At 36.6% G+C, this 17,076-nt stretch overlaps 1 protein-coding gene and 1 non-coding gene across 6 annotated transcripts in view; both read left to right on the top strand.

The window, feature by feature from the left end:
• The first annotated feature begins 1,939 nt into the window (after positions 1–1,939).
• TRNAA-AGC (transfer RNA alanine (anticodon AGC)) lies at positions 1,940–2,012 on the top strand. Its single transcript has one exon. It is a non-coding gene; the product is annotated as a tRNA-Ala (tRNA).
• An 8,615-nt stretch (positions 2,013–10,627) lies between these two features.
• The window catches only part of CHM (CHM Rab escort protein), a 251,013-nt gene continuing 244,564 nt past the window's right edge, over positions 10,628–17,076 (top strand). For all 5 annotated transcript variants that reach the window (XR_012504882.1, XR_012504881.1, XM_074359989.1 and 2 more), the window contains exon 1: positions 10,628–10,693. Coding sequence is in view for 3 of the 5 variants with exons in the window: in XM_074359989.1 (XP_074216090.1) it covers positions 10,645–10,693 (49 nt within the window). In the remaining 2 variants the exon portion in view is untranslated. The remainder of the gene's footprint in view (positions 10,694–17,076) is intronic.

Below are 17,076 nucleotides of genomic sequence, written 5' to 3'. Positions count from 1 at the left end.
AGCAGAGATAGGAAAAACAAATGCTTTTCAGTGAAAGAAAACAATTTGAATAAAGACACGGTGGTATAACACTGTTCAAGGAAGAGTGAATTGGCCAGTTTTCCTGGACCATACAGTATAGGTAGTGGAGAAGTCATGGTAGATAAAGCTGGAAAGGTAAGACTAGGGCTTGACTTGAGCAAAAGGTTTGGGATGACGTGGGGACATAGATTTCTTGGATGTAGCAGCGGCAGTTCTCTCCATGAGACAGCAGGATTGAAATGTCATCTTCGGGTGGATTATAGTGCTTTCTTTTTTTACTAGCTACCTATTGCTGAATAAGAAATCACCTTAGAAATTCATGTCTTAAAACAATAAACATTTATTATCTCAGTTTCTGTGGGACAATAATTCAGGAGCAGTTTAGCTGAGTAGTTCTGTTTGAAGGTCTCTCACGAGGTTGCAGGCAAGATCGCAGCTGAGATTGTAGTCATCTGAGAACTGCGAATGGAAAAGCCACTTCCAAGAAGGCTCGCTCACTCACATGGCTGCTGGCAGGAGGCCTTGGTTCCTTGCTGCCTGTGGACAGAAGTTACTGCCACACAGATCTTTCCCTAGAGTTGTCTGAGTGTCCTCATGAAGTGACAGCTGGATTTTCCCAGAGCGAGCGATCCCAGAGTCAGGTGGAAACTGCCATGTCTTAAATGACCTATCCTCTGAAGTTACACTCTATCATGTCCACAAAATCCTGTTTGTATACAGGTTAGCCAATTTTATGTGGGAAAGGACTGCACAAGGGCATGACTGCCAGGATGTGGGATCCATTGGGGTCATAGTGGAGGCTGGCTACCACAGTTTCAATTTTTCTATTTTTATGAAAACTTGGAATTTGTATACTGCTGTAGGGCAATTAGGACTGCAACTGAGGTTTCACCATTAATGCAGCTGATTTCATATGTGTTGATCATTCTGTAACGTTTCTCATGGACTCATGATATAAGCTTATATTGGGACCATCGTATGGAGGGTTTTAAATGCTGGGTTGAATTGGCATTTGTTATTTTATTTTCCATCCTTTCATGGTGTGATGATAACAAATATATCACTTAGAGCTCCAAACTTAATATTAAAAATGATAGAAACCAGAATTGCGATGGTAGTGTTTCCTAACTGAAGAAATGGGCAAAAAAGAATGAAACAGTTCTCCAGAGGTATTCAAAATACAATAGCTTTCTCCAGCCACCTAGAACAATTTGGCTATGAACTGGGCTGAAAGCAAAGGATTCTTCTTCAGATCTGTTCTCATTCTATGATTTCTTAGTCACTATTTAGATTTGAATTGGGATTGTATTTGAATGGTGATAATAAAAACCTCCCTCAGCTGTAATTTTGGGGTGGAGAAATAGTTGGCAGAGAACCGTCTGTAATTGTCTTATTCTGTAGGACCCATGCGCTACTTTGTTTTTGGCTACATGGGTGTTTTTTAAATTATTTTTTTGTGGAATGAGATAATTAGGTTTGTTTTTTATTTATTTACTAACAGAGATGCTGGGAATTGAACCCAGGACCTCGTGCATGCATAGCATGTGCTGTACCACTGAGCTATACCCTCCCTTTAAAATCATTTAACTAAAACTTTTTGGTAGCAATATTCACCTACGCTACCAGAAGGAAAAGGGATGTTATTGTAAGGATGCACTGGAGTTTGCCAGGATTGAAGGATAAAAAACAAAACCTAGTCAATCTTCATGGAACGGAGACCACAACTTTCCTCACAAGACCAGGAACTTGCTCTTTCTCTCATGGCAACTGTACTCCTCTTCATAGGTCCCTTCCACTCTCCTTGTTCTCTACCAGTTGACTTCCTCTATTATTTATCTTGATGATGGCCATATACAAGATGGATGCCTTACACAGTGGCTGCTCCAACCCACTTTACATCAAGACAAATCTCAGAGGAGGAGGGTATAGCTCAGTGGTAGAGTTTGTGCCTAGCACGCACAAGGTCCTGGGTTCAATCCCCAGTACCTCCATTAAAATACATAAACAAACAAACCTAATTATCCCCTCCAAATATATTAAGTAGACAATAAAAAGACAAATCTCAACACTTTCTTTCAGCTTCTATTATACTATATCTTCTATGTCATTTGTTTAGAATTTTCTGAACTGTGAATCTGATTGGCCTGGGTCATCTTTTTAAAATGGGTCTCAAATCTAGGCATAAATCTTTGCAAGCCATGGATTCTCTTGGGTCAGCTTTATTCTTTTTCCTCCAATCAACCGTGGTCAGAGACTTGAAGTCCTGTGGTATTTAAAACAGGACTGCTGCCTTTTGTTAATGGTGTAGAGGGGCTAGCTTCCATGAGAAGGTACAGTGGCAACGGCAGACATTGGTACTATGAAAATACAGAGACAATTCTTGCTTTTTAATAGGCATTTCATATATTTCTTTCCAAACTCCTATTCTGTACTTATACAGAATATAAAATATGGTTCAAATGACATCATATTCAAACTTGGCTCAAAGTTAGCCCAAACATGAAATAATTCTTTCTATTCTTAATGGTTTGAGTCATACCTAGACTTATAAAGCATTATTCTTGAGGATTAGAGCAAATAAAACGCTCTGAATCTTAGGTTATTCAACCATTTCCTGATAAAGACTAATTTAAAATGCTTTTGCATTGAGATAAAACATGCATGTATTATAGTAAAAACAAACTGTACTAATAAAACACTAATAATAGGAGTGACTACTAGTACAAACTGTAGAATACTTTAAATTTTTATTATGAATATTCGTGTCATAAATTCTGATGTGAGGTTTTGTCAGTAAACTTAGAAGGGAATAGCTCACCAGTTGAGATTAAATATCTCTTTAAATAAGATTTTTTTTATTAAAAATGAAAGATCAAATACAATTAAAAGGGAAACCATCCTATATTGCAGATTTCCATGTGTTTGTCTGAACTTTTTACTTTGGGCAACCATACAGAAAATTTACTACGTTCAAACTTTGGGGATAATAAAACAGAAGAAAACAAATTAATTTATTGAATGATGAAATGCAGATGAATAATCTTTTTACTTAATCTTGTCGATGTGTGTGCTTGAATCTGTTTAGACAATTCTAATTAACTGGATGTGAGTTTGATAAAATATAGGGAAATTTTGCAATCAGGCCACTGAATACTCAGTTTAATTATGTTGGTATGCACTTATATTTGCTTCTAATGCCAAGGATCCACTGGTAAAATGAATGCCTATTTTGTGGTCTGTTATGCAGAAAATGTTTAATCCAGTGTTTGATTTACTCTGTTAAATCTTCCTAATTGAATGTGCTTATTCATCCATGTAGAATTGGGTATGCTGCTTTCTGTTACTATGACATTACAATTAGACAGCTAAAAGAAGAACAGCAAGACTCTCTGTAAAGGTTCATGAAATTCCCACAAAATTATTCATAGTTTATTGTTTTGTTTTGTTTTGAAAGGACTTATGAAAAATGCAAATGTGTTCAGAATATTTCTGTATCAAAGAAACTGACAAATACAGTAGTTATCACAAATAATCATTTTGTTGCTAAAACAACTATCACTTAAAAACATATTTCTGATATATTGGAAATGATTGCTGTGATGACATTGATTGTCTTTTAAAGATGGGAATGAACATGAACTCAAAGTACTCGAATTTTATACAGCAGAAAATGGATGGAATAATATTTGTATTTATTTAAAGTGGAAAAGTATAAGTTGACTTCATCTGGCTATACTGTAAAACTCAGAGTTTGTATGTTTACAAAAGTACTACTTTGTGTAATTTCAGGTTGTTCTCCACTTTTAGCTATGCTTTATTGTCCAGAGTAATTGTGCTTGTGAATTTTTATTAGCACTACAACAACAGGCTTAGAGACAAATTTTTTAATTCAAAGCAAGCTCTAGCACTAGTCTTAAATTAAAAAAAATTCTTTGTAAGTCTGGAACTTGTCGTAAGGTATTAATAACCTACTTCCTGAATTGTTATTGCTTGGGTTTTTTTTTTTTATGGTGTTAAGAGATATACATTCATACAGACATAGCTATTTTCTAAGATGCTCTTATAAAGAACTCAGGGTATCGATGGTTTATGTAACACTCTTACTTTAGTTTATACTAGAAGATCAGTGTTTGGTTAGTTTCGTTATCTACACTATGGTAAGAATGAGATTCCAAGGTAGTGGATTCAATTTGTGTGTGCGTGTGCGTGCGTGTGTGTGTGTAAAATTATGTGACTGCCGCATTATAAACTATACTAATAACATGAAATCTGAGCAAGAGTATGTAATAGTTCTGGTCCTTCTAGCCCATTACCACTCCTAGAAAATTTTTTGCCACATCCTACTGATGATGAGGCAATAACATTATCTATGAAAACATAAGAAATGCCATTCCGGGTCAGATCAATCATTTGGCCTAGTGTTTCCCAAAGTGTATTCTGTGGTTTAAAAGTTATTATGAAATCCTCATAGTTCACATGTATATTTATTATAAAAGATTTGAAGAATCCTCCCGTAAAGAAACGATTTAACTTTAATTGCTTCCTAAATGTATTCGATCATGAAACTTCTATTAATATTCTGTGGAATTACTTTCCCTCCTAGAACACACTTTGGGAAAAAAGGTTAACCATGGCACTGAAAGGGATTTCATAGGGCAGTATTAGAGCTCTCCACTTCTTCAGCATTCAAGAAATATTTGTTAAGCTCCTATTCAATTACAGGCATTCTTCTAGATACTTGGGATAGTTCAGTGAACAAAGTTCCCTACCCGCCTACTACTACTTTTATAATCCTCGAACTTACATAAGCCTTTCTTAAATATGTTTATATGTTCAATTCCCAAGCCATCTTGAAGGGAAAGCATTTATATATACATTTTTTGAGAACAGATTATCTATGCTATGGTACTGCATGCCAATATAACCATTAACATAAAAAGTTATTTTTTGATCACATGAATTTAAAACCCAAGGGTCAGAAAAATATTTCAATAATCAATATGGTGTTATATGATTGCAAATAAGAATTAAAAAGTTCACCAGTCTGTAGGATAAAATCCAAATGAAAAAATGCAAAATCACCAGTGTATATAATTAAAATGTTGACAGATATTGCCAAATTGCCATCCAAAAATTTACAGCAATTTCCACTTTCATTAGCAGTGTATGAGTGTGCCCACTTCGCCATACATTTACTGATACCGTGTTATCAAATATTTTCATTTCTATCAACTGGATTGGTGAAAGTTGGTATTTCCCACATGCTCACAATGACTACTACTGCTGTTACTACTCCTACTACTAATAACATTTATTGAGTGTTTACTATCAGTCAAATATAATTTTAAGTATTTTATTTATTTACCCCTTATAACCACCTTGGAGGGTTAGTAATATTATTGTTGCTGTTTTACAGATGAGGGAAATGACATTTAGAGAGGATAAATAATTTATCTGAGACTGTTCAAACCTAGGAAGTCTGGCCAAGAGTCTGAACTCATAACCATTATCCTATATTGCTTCTCTAAGAAAAGGATGTTCACTGCAGAATCATTTATAGTATCAAAAGACCAGAAAAAAAGTAAATATCCATCAATAGAGGAATATTAAATAAATCATAGTGTATCCATATGATGGAATAATAAGAAGCCATTAAAAATAAGGCACCCATATATGTACTGAGAACACAGGCTTTCCCAAACATATTAAATGAAAAAATAAAGGTGTAAAGTAAGGAATAATGTTTAAAGCATGCTACCATTTGTGTCAAAAAAGAAATAAAAGGATTACTGCTCCCCTCACACACACAAACACACACACACATACACACACACACACAAACACACAATCTTAAGCAGGAATCACAAGAAACTGGTAACAGTGTTTATCTCTGGAGAGGACAACAGGAGGGCCATGAGGGCATGGAGACACCAGTATATCTCTGTATGACATTTTGTGCTGACTGAATTTTTTATTAACCACGTGTGTATTACCTGTTCAATTACAAACACAAAACCAGCTAATAAAACAATTTTGCTGGACAATCAACTCATTTGATTCCCATTTAAAATAGTGCTCTTGTGTTGTTTTTTGAAGGCTTCCTAAACCATATTATTCATCCATTCACTAAGCAGATTAAATAATTATTTATTTACTTTTGGCAAATAAAAATCTCATATATTTAAGGTGTACAATGTGCTGTTTTGATATATGTTTACAGTGTGAAATGATTACCATAAGAAAACTAATTAACATATTCATCACCTCTCAAAGTTACTACTTTGTGTGTGTGTGTGTGTGTGTGTGTGTGGTGAGAACACTTGAGATCTTCAATTTTAGCAAATTTCATGTATACAATACATTATTATTGACTATAGTCACCATTCTGTACATTAAGTCTTCAGAACTTATTCATTTTATAACTGAAATTTTGTACCCCTTGATCAATATCTCCCCTTTTTTTCCTACCCCCCAGTTTCTGGTAACCACCATTCTACTCTCTGCTACTATTTTTTTTTTTAAGGTTCCATTTATTAGTGAGGTCATGTGATATTTGTCTTTCTGTGTCTGGCTTATTTCACTTAGCATAATGTTGTCCAGATTCATCCATGTGATTTCCTTCTGCTTCAAGGCTAAATAATATTTAAACCTAATATATATTTATATGCCATATTTTCTTTATTCATTCACTTGTTTGATAAACACTTAAGTTGTTTCGATTATCTTGGCTACCGTGAATAATGCTGCAATTAATATGGAAGTCAGAAAGCTCTTCGAGATAGTGTTTCTATTTGCTTTGGATATATACCCAGAAGTGGAATATTTTTGAGTATGCCAGGCATTGAATGATGTACTGGAAATATAATGATGAACAATATAGGCACAGTCCTTGCCTTTGTGTATCTTACCTTCTAGGAGGATGGCAGATTTAAAACAAGTAATTGCATAAGGAATTAACTATTTCTAATCATGAAAAGTCAACAATGGCCGACTAAAGGGTGATAGGTGACCCAAGCTAGACTGAGGGACTTGCCAGATTATGTGTTGTTTCGAATGAACTGTGAAATGAAGATTAAGCTAGAAGAAAAGGGGAAGAAGGATAAAAGTTCACCTCAGGCACATGAAAGAGCATGCGCAAAGGCTCTGAAACAGGAAGGAACATGGGATATTACAGGAAATGAAGGAGAACCAATATGGCTGGAGCTTAGAGAGAGAAAGGTAAAAGGTGTAAAACCAGACTAGAGAGTTCAGCAAGGCCTTTTAGAACAAGTTTAAAATCTTGGAGTGGATTTTACGAACAATGGAAAATCATGAAAGTTTTAGGTAAAGGACAACATGATCAGATGTTAATTTTTTAAAGTTTACTCTACCTGCAGTGTGGAGAGTGGACTGGAGAGAAGCAAGTATGAATGAGGTGGCCAGCTGGGGTCAATTGTAGTAGTCTAGGGAAGAGATTACGGCAGCAGTCCAGATTCAGAGGTGGATATATTTACAACGTATCTTTGAGATATATCTGGCAAGAGTTGCTGATGAATTGGTTTAAGGATGAAAGAGAGCAATATATCAAAGATGATCCTTAAGTTTTTGATTTGACTAACTGATTAGAATGTGGTACCATTTCTAAGCTGGGGATCACTGAAGAGGTTTGGGAGTGGGGTTGAAATATTCAGAAATTCAATATTGGACACATTCAGAAGAGATGTTGAGTAAGGGGTTGGATATATGGATTTGGAGCTCAAAGAAAAAGCATAGGATAGAGACCATTAAATTACTGGTTTGTAAAAAATATGATTCATCAGATCCCACAGTTGAATAAGCTTCTGAATATAAGGTAAATATTCAGGGAGTTGTGGTTTTTCAATTCAGGAAACCATTAAGTAAAAAATTAGTGTTACAGAGATTTAATAGGGTAGTCAATTTGTAAGTATCTGTCATCTCATTGTACTGTGACTTATCCAAATCAAATATCTCAGTTCTCAAAAATAAATGTTCTTAGAATAACAGAAAAGATAGCAATTAAGTTGCTTTGCTTTATCCTGTTTTACTGATGTTACCAAGTCCTATATTCATTTTTTACCTTGCAAAAAACTACAAAAATACATTGGAAAGAAAAGGTATTTTGAGTGTTTTCTCCATGCAGGGGCTTTATATTTTTCTAATGCAATAATATTTTCCATGCCCAGAGAGGGTGTGGTAACTTCTGAGAAAGGGTAGCTAAATATAGACTGGCACTTTTATCTTTCTGAGGGTTGTGCTCTCTTGTCTCGGGGGTAAAAAAGGATTTCAAATTTGGGCCAAGACATATTGGAAAATTAACATTACAGAGTAATTACTTATTTTGTTTTACTTCACTAGATTTAAACTTCATGAAGACAGGGGTTTTTGTCTGTTCTGTTCTTTGCTGTAATCCCAGCATCTAAATCAGTGTCTTGTACATAGTAGGTACTCAATGAATATTTAAGGATAATTAAATGATTTAATGAGTTGTATCTTCACTGTGTGTTTATATTTGTTAGAAAATTTCTAAAGTTAGATATAGTCATATTGTAAAGAATATATATATATACACACACACATACACATATATCTCCAAAGTAAGACAGAAATACTTTTATTTAATCATGTTTTTAACCACTCACTTATGGCTTCTCACTGTTAAAGGAGATTTTGGAAAGCTTCCTTTGTTTACCCTGGGGAAATCTATTAATTTTCATTTCCACTGCTGGTATTGAGAGTCTCACAGATCTCACAGATAAGATCTATTTCGCTTTTGATAATACTTAAAACTTTCTTTTCGTATCAAGGCAAATGACAGTGATTTACTGAACAATAAATCACTCCTCAGAGGAATCTCTATTACACAAAATATTCATCAAAGGACCCTACCACAAGAGAATTGTTCAATACAACAAGAGAATCCACAAAAGATATTAATAAAACATGTACAATGCTGCTAATGATTACTGAAAAACTCATCAAAATGCAGCAAAAAAAAACCCCAGTAAAATTCAGTTTTAAGGAATTTTCATGGAATTTAACAAGGTAACAAACATGTATTGAGAATCTTCAAAATATAAGACACATGAGAGTGATGGGCAGATATAAAGGTCAAGACTCAGTCCCTGTCTCCACAGTACTTACCATCTATTAAGGGAATCAGAACTAAGCTCAGTTCAGCAAACACTAATTGAATTCCTGCTATACACTAGGGTTATGTTAGACGCAGGGAGTAAAAAGACAAGGCACAGTTCCTGTCACACTGGGACTTATAATTTAGTATATTGTGTATCTGGGTGTGTATTTTGGGGGATATGTGTAAGGTATAGAAGCCAACATGGATGCAAATAATTTTCAGCGCAGTATGGGAGGCTATGCAAAACGGCAGCACGATGTAGGGAAATTTAACCGAACAGAATGAGGAGATGAAAAGAGGAGGTGGTGGAAGCAGTGCTGAATCTTGGGGATAAATGTTAGCTAGAGAATGGGCAGATCATACCACGCTGAAGGAACAACAGTGTGATTGGGGAACCAAAAAACAGCTCAGAGATCAGTCAGGTGGTTTAAGGGAAAGTCCACCACTGCACTCTTTCTTTGAATTATTTTGAAATTCTTATAATATAACTACACGATGAATTTCTGGGATCCAAAGGACCCTTTTTCACTCCCAGGCACCCTTCCCCTCTTTTTTGCTTTGGTATTGTCAGACAGCAAAGCATTTTAAATAACGGGGGTGGGGGTGTGGGTGGGAGGAGGCCGATCATTAAAATACTTACGAGACCTGTATTAGCTCTTTGGCATAGGCAATCTAAAACCCTTCATCAAATACAATTACTTTAATATAAAGGCCATTTTATTTTGATCATTTCTGCGGTATCTTATCTGGAGAATCTTCTGTAAACTCCTTGTATACATATAGAAAACCAGATTCAGAATCAATAAACCCCTATCAACCAACTCCGATGCTTTCTTTTCTTTTTCCCTCCTGTGAAGCAAGACAAATTTTGCAAATATATACTGCCAAGGTGGTTGTTTGGACTAAGTAGAACAAATGCATACGCAGAAAGGGTTACATTCTGGCGAAACCAGGGCGAGTGATTTTTCCTGGGTTTTCATTGGGAAGACATAGAGACAAAAAAGATAAGGGATAAAGTTTGAAGGTATTGGTGTGAAAAATTATGCTTCGGGGGCCAAAACGAAAGTACAGACACACTGGGGGAAAGAGACAGTTTTCAGGCTGTAATGAAAATTTCCTTTGTTCACGGAGCACTCCCCTTTCAATTTCACTCCGCCCTCCGTGTCTCCGAACAATTCTTGCTTTATCATTGACTAGGGTCCCAGGTCTTCCCACATTCATCCTAGCTGTCAGAGTAAAAATGTACATCTCTTTTCTACCCCAAATCTCCAGGCTAAACGCGCTACAGCACTCAGCCCGAAAAATGAACCGGGCTTTTAACATTCGCCTAAAACACTTCCAGTGTAACGCAGCAGCTGCCTACCTGGACCCGCCACCCAAGAACTACAATACCCAGAATGCAGTGTTTTCTCTTCCGCCTTCTATCACGGCAATGCCTAACTTGATCTCATTTCCCCAAGCGATAGTCACATGACACGTTTCCTGTCAAGATGGCGGATAATCTCCCTTCGGAGTTTGATGTGATCGTAATTGGGACGGGTATGTGTGGCTCTGGTACTCCCTGGACAAAGTGTAGGAAGTCTATCCCGTTCCTACCTTCTCTGTCAGTGGCGAGGGTTGACGAGAAATGTTGGGGGTCGAGCGTGGGACGGAGGACGGAAAGGAAGTGAGGTAGTCTGGAGTCAGCGCGGGACTTGGCAGCTCCAGGGAGGGGCTTGGACCCGCGGTTCTTAGCGCCATTTGAGTAGGGGTCGATCTGGTCGATGCCGATTGCTGAGGTTGGTTGCTGCGGGTGATTCCTGTTTTCCTTTAGGGAGGTGGGTTTGCAGTGTTGTGAGAACGGAGGGTTGGGATTTTATCAATGGAGATACTTTTGGCATGACATTATGATTTCCTCCTTGTTGATTTCAAGGTGATATTCCCCATCATTTTGTTTCTCCATTTCATAGGACTTTTTCATATATTTTTATAACCCTGGGGTGCAGTGCAGTTTGTTACTCAGTTGTTGCCCTGTGCGTTTTAATTTACTAAAGTGAGGAAATGGATTCTTTTCTATTGCGTTGAGAAGCCTAGGGGGTTGTAATTTGTTGAGGTAGCCATTATTCCTGCTTTATGGTGCTGAAAGAAAAGAATTTTGCTTTCTACCACCCACCTATCCACCCACGGCTAAATGAACTGAGAACAGGCGTCTGTGAGTCCAGTGCAGGTGTGTGACCTTTATCTTCCCCTTGGTTTCCCATCGTTTATTCTACATGTTTTGGGTGGTGCCTGAACTCCCCCTGCAATTTCTACTTTACAAATTATACGTACAACACGTGGTAGAAGACATTTGGCAGCAGTTTGTACTTTGTTTTTCTTAACAGTGAAAAACGTGGATTTTAGATGAGGTGAAGTAGTTTGTTGGGTGCGGTTTTCGCCTATCTATAGAACGTGGTAGGTTGGAGAAGCTCTGGTGGATGAGACCCTGTCCATTTTGTTAATGAATTCAGTTCATTGTCTTCTCAAACAGTAGGAGCAGCCATGTTTCCAGGTCGGGGGTAAAAATAATAACTACCCATTTTCGAATGCTTATTACCTGCTAGTCGATGTGCTAAGCTCTTTATAAGCCTTATGTAATCCTCAAAACAACCTTGTTAGAGTAGGACTTCTCTACACTTTATAGCGGAGGGAAAAAGGGCTTAGAAAGGTTGCAGTTTGCTCAAGATTACACAGCTGGTAAATTTCCAAAGGCCCGTTCCATCTCAGAAGGAGAATCATTGATCCTGACCCCCAGAGTTAACTCATATTAATAGAAATAATTAGGAAAACTTGGTTCTAGACCTTGCTTGGTCATTAACTAGCTGTGTGAATGCTGGAGGAAGCACTTAATCTCTCTAAGCCTCAGTTTCCTTGTTTTTGAATATAGGGAGGGTAAACTAGATAGCCTTGTTGGTGTTGTCTAACCCACAGTTCCCTTATTCTAGTTGCACTTGGGTAATTGTTCTCAAAACAGCTAGTTGCACTTGGGTAATTGTTCTCAAAACAGCAAGGACATGTTTATTCTCAACCTGAAAACTGCGTGGCTACAGATAACCTTGCTGTAGCTGCTATGAACAGTTTGTTGGATGATAGCTGGAAGGAGTCAATAGACTATTCTCTCCAGTCTATCCTAAAACTTTAAACATCCATTTTAGAATGGTTGTTATACCATACTTGGGTCCTGTGTTACTGCGTTTTCTTCTTCTTGTTACCTCGGAACTTAGGGTGGTTTAAAAATTATTTTGAATCATTAAGATATTTTTTCTTGATTCAAATTTTAATTGATAAGAGTTCTAATTCTTCTTTAAATATTAAGTGCTGTTAATTCTTATGTAAGAAATAGTTTGCCTTCTAGTTCAGTTCATAGTATGGACTACACTCATCCTGTTGGAGTCTGTTATGATAGAGGTAGGAAGATTCTGTGAGTGATCCAGAAAATTGCATCAGGAGGCATCTGGTATATTTGGAAAAAAAGATTCATTTTAGACTTATACCCATGAGAGTAATGTTATTTATCAAAGTATGAGAAGAACTTATTTGAAGTTGAAAGTTTTTCATATTCCTTAATGAACACATTCTGATTTATCAAGCACATTGCTTACATTTATGATATGAAGCTTTGCTTTTAGGTATGTCAAAGTGGAAAAATTTGATAAAAGTCATTTTTAAAATAGATGAATCTAGTAACTCCAACCGTTATTTAATAAGAGAATAAAAATTATCTTTAATGTGTTTGGAATATTTCTTTTCCAAAATAGTTTGGTGAGAGTAGCCTTTAAGATGTGTTTACCTTACTAACTGTACTAGCTTGAGTAAATCATAGAAAAAGCAGTATTTCAAAGATTCAGTTTTACTAACAAAAGTGAAATTAATCATGCATGTATCAGAAACATGAAGAAATAGGCTCTGCGATGCAATTTTTCTTTTAGCAGATTTACTTCTAGTTAAAATGTCATCAAGAGACAGTTGCTTCATCAAGTAAAATCTGTGGATAATATGATAAATCTCTTTGACCTTGGCTAATTTGTATTTCTTTTCATTCTTCATAATGCAGTGTTTTCCTTCAGACCATGTTTTGAAGAGATTAGGGGAAAATAAAGTTTTGTATATATTTTCTTAGTTAAGCCCATTTCCTTCTGATTACAAAATACAGGAAACACCGAAAGGCAGAGGAATAAGATAATATACTTGAACCATGGAAAATACAGAACAAAATGGAATAAGGAAGGAGGACCAAATGGAATCTCAAGGGAGAGGACAAAAATGGATATAGTGATAAGTGTCTAGAAGGTACCAGTTTGGGTACACAGTTGTCTTTTTTTTTTTTAAGACATCTTGCCATTTAAAAAGACATTTGAATGATCATTTTGTGGGTTACAGCAAAGCATTATAGGTTTCAGATTGAAAATAGTACCAGTAGCATAACACCTCACTGGAGGTGACTTATCTGGCGACCTGTGTAATCTGTAATCTGCAGCAGAGCCAACAACTCAACAAAAGGGTGGGCAGGATGGAAGTTACAAGAGTTATGTGATAATATCAGCATGCTTCTTACATAGGGAAATTCCTAATTACCTGACTTAGAGCATATTCATTCTTATTTTAGAAATAATTCCAGCGTGCTGAGAGCATATATGAAGCATCCTATTGGAAGATACAGGAAATGTTATCAGCTTCTGCAAGAGCTGTGTTTGGGGTCAGGGGGTATCATTAGAGAGAAATGATAGTTCATGTCTTTAGGGGAAAGGGGAGAGACAAACACCTAAAATGCAAATCTGTATCAGACATCACAGTGGCCTGGAACCATTCAGTGAGGTGACACTCATTTTTTTTAGGGTATTCAGCCCACATTTACTGAGAACCTAGTCCCTGCCCCGTGACATTTCCTGTATTTCCTATTCTGAGAAACTGTTTGTGGTTCCTGACAGTCACATCCTCAGAGCTGTTAGAAGACAGCGTGGGTTTTTCATTGCATCCTTCTTGCTCTCTGAAGACCACATAGAGATTCATTCCACACCCTCCCCTTTCTGAAGTACACCACACTCATTGTATTTTGGAATTATTCCCCTAAATGGACTGAGGAGTAGGCTAGTTTAAATTTTTTTCCTGCAGAGGATAAATTAATAGATCCTTTTTGATTTAAGAGTTTTATTGCTGAAGATTCTGTGGAAAGAAAGGAGATAACAGAAGTAAACATGGGGGAAATTACAAGGGGTATTGCTCCTAAATCCTGACTACCTTGCTAGATGGTGCCCAGTGTAGGACCATAGTAGATGTGGCAGCAGGGCATAGTGGGCGTTACTTGACCTTCCTCCTGGGTGACTTTGGGCAAATAGCATAACCTCAGTTTGTTTATCTCTAAAGTGAGAGACTTGAATTAGGTGACCTCTAAGGTAGGCATCTACCAGTTCTAGAATTTACCATTGTGTGTGCATACTCCTTATGACCCTGAGTCCTTGAGAAAAGGTTCATAAAAAGATTTCTTGGAAATGATAAGCTGCTTTCATCAGGAAAGGTCATGTAGGTAGTATATTTCCATTCCTTGAAGTTGGTTGAGAATTAAAACTTTTAAGGTGGTTAGCCTTGGCTGGCAACTCCTTGACTATAATGCTTATGATGGTGGTGGAGTAGCTTCACTTTTCTGAACGTTGGGAAATAGTAATGCTGCAGGAGGTTTTCTGGAAACTGATTTTTCCTAAATAACTATTTGTGCTAGACTCCCTGCCAAGTGATTTCTCATATATGTATCTTATTTAATCCTCTCCAGGGTGCCTGTATATGGTTCTCATATCACAGGATGTCCATGTTTTCTCTGCCTGTATTTCCAAAAATCCATACACCTGTGGTCTGGAGCAGAGTTTTTTTTTTTTTTTTTAATTGCAAGAGGCCATCTATTTGTGGATCATGAAAGCAATTCTAGCATTAAAAATAGAGGTAGAATAGAATACATCAGAATATATTACACGTAGTAAGGATAAGTATAGCTTTATTAAACACGTATTTCATGTGTGTATAATAGATTACTGTTTTTTTGCAGGTGGTGAGGTAGCCAGGGACATAAAGTTTTAAAGTCTAGAGAATATTGATTACTTGAGTAACATAGTGAGTAGGAAAGAAAGTAGTATCTCAAAAGTCCTTTAGTTTTACAAATGCTATACCAGCCATTTATTTTATTTACTTTGACGTGTATGTGTCTCATTTGAGAATATAGGGTAGTGATTGACGAGGTGGCTGTGGAATCGGACAGACTGTGTTTGAATCAGCTGTGCATCTTGTGCCACCTCACCCATGTTCTTGACTGTCTATGTTTCAATTTTCTCATCTCTAAAAGAGAATAAACCTCACAGAGCTGTGTCGCACAGTCAGTGGAATAATTCTGTAAAGTGCTAAGTGCTCAGAAAACATTGTTAATTTTTATAGCCCATCATACTATCTCGTGAATGCTTCCCCAGGAAGGGCTTGTGCTTTTACAGAGAGCAGTAGAAAGATTCAGGTAGCTGAGTCATCTTCCTCCTCTTCCCATTGTCTCTTTGGTGGGAAAGACCTTTGTGTGTCTGTTACCACTGTTTCTATGAGACTTCTTATCTGATGATTTTCTTTCCTTTTTTTTTTCTTTTATTCTGTTTTGTTCACCAGTTTGCATTGTTTGTTATTTGTTTTGCTTAAGGCTTTTTTTTTTTTGCATTATTTTCTGTTGGGATAGTGGTGTTTTCTTTCTTTTTTATTGAAGTATAGTCAGTTTACAATGTTGTGTCAGTTTCTGGTATATGGCATAATAGTTCAGTCATACATATACATGCATCTGTTCGTTTTCCTATTTTTCATTATAGGTTACTATAAGATATTGAATATAGTTCCCTATGCTATACAGTAGAAACTTGTTTTTCTATTTTATGCATACTAGTTAGTATGGGAAGGGATAAATTTGGAGTTCGAGATTTGCCTAAAGGTTTTGAACAGATTTATCTTCTTTGAGGCATAGTATGAAACTCTTCCTTGCCAGTATAAGAATGCTGAAGGAGCTATAGAGAGCCTACAGGTTTTGCTGTTCTGAAAAATGCTTTGCAGTTCTCCAGGCATTTACTGATGGAAAAGTGTGCCTTTTCTACTCTTGGTACCTAGAAAAGTAAAGGGAGTTATGTAACTCTGGAGAAGACTCTCTGGGAGAGGCTCACCCTTCCCTATAAATCATAAGTTGGAGCCAGTCCCTCAGAGAGAGCCACATCTGTTACCAGAGTTCTCTCTGCAGCATCATTTTCATCTCCCATGTCTCATGTCATTTTCTCATTTGCTCCAGTGTTCTCACGATGTTTTGGAGAACTCGGGCTACAGCAATTAAAATCAAATACGACTGCTCACCATCACATTCTCATGTTTAACATAAAATCCCAATGCACAGAAACAATTATAATTCCACATAATTGATCTGTTACTCATGCTAAATCATCTGCTATTCAGTTTCAGTGCAGTATTTTAGGCTGGGCCTGCTATATGTGGAAATGGTTTAAAAGTCAAATGGGCTAAAAATCACCTTCAGTTCCCTGTTTATATTAATATATATTACTATATATATATATACACACACATACACTAGAGCGATTGGAGACATTTGGGAGATACTTAGTTGTGACCAACAAAATAGGGCTACTTTGAAAGATTGATTGTCTTTTTTGCTTTTCTAATAATCTTATTAAGGGCAGTGTGAAAAGAGACAACAATTTATCACACACTGATTTCTCAAAGCATGATTATGAGAGCTATCATGTTATCATAATGAGACTATTTTAAAAAATAGTTTGAAAACAGACAGGTGACCAGACCAGGGACAGCTTTGCCAGTGTGGTGCTTAGCATGAGTGTTTGATCTCATTGTATTTTACCAAGAGTTTTAAGTTGGTAATGTCA

The sequence above is a fragment of the Camelus bactrianus genome, chromosome X (assembly GCF_048773025.1).
Source record: "Camelus bactrianus isolate YW-2024 breed Bactrian camel chromosome X, ASM4877302v1, whole genome shotgun sequence".
Taxonomy (NCBI): Eukaryota; Metazoa; Chordata; class Mammalia; order Artiodactyla; family Camelidae; genus Camelus; species Camelus bactrianus.
The sequence above is the reverse complement of the archived record's forward strand: the minus strand, read 5'-3'. Positions and strand labels throughout refer to the sequence as shown.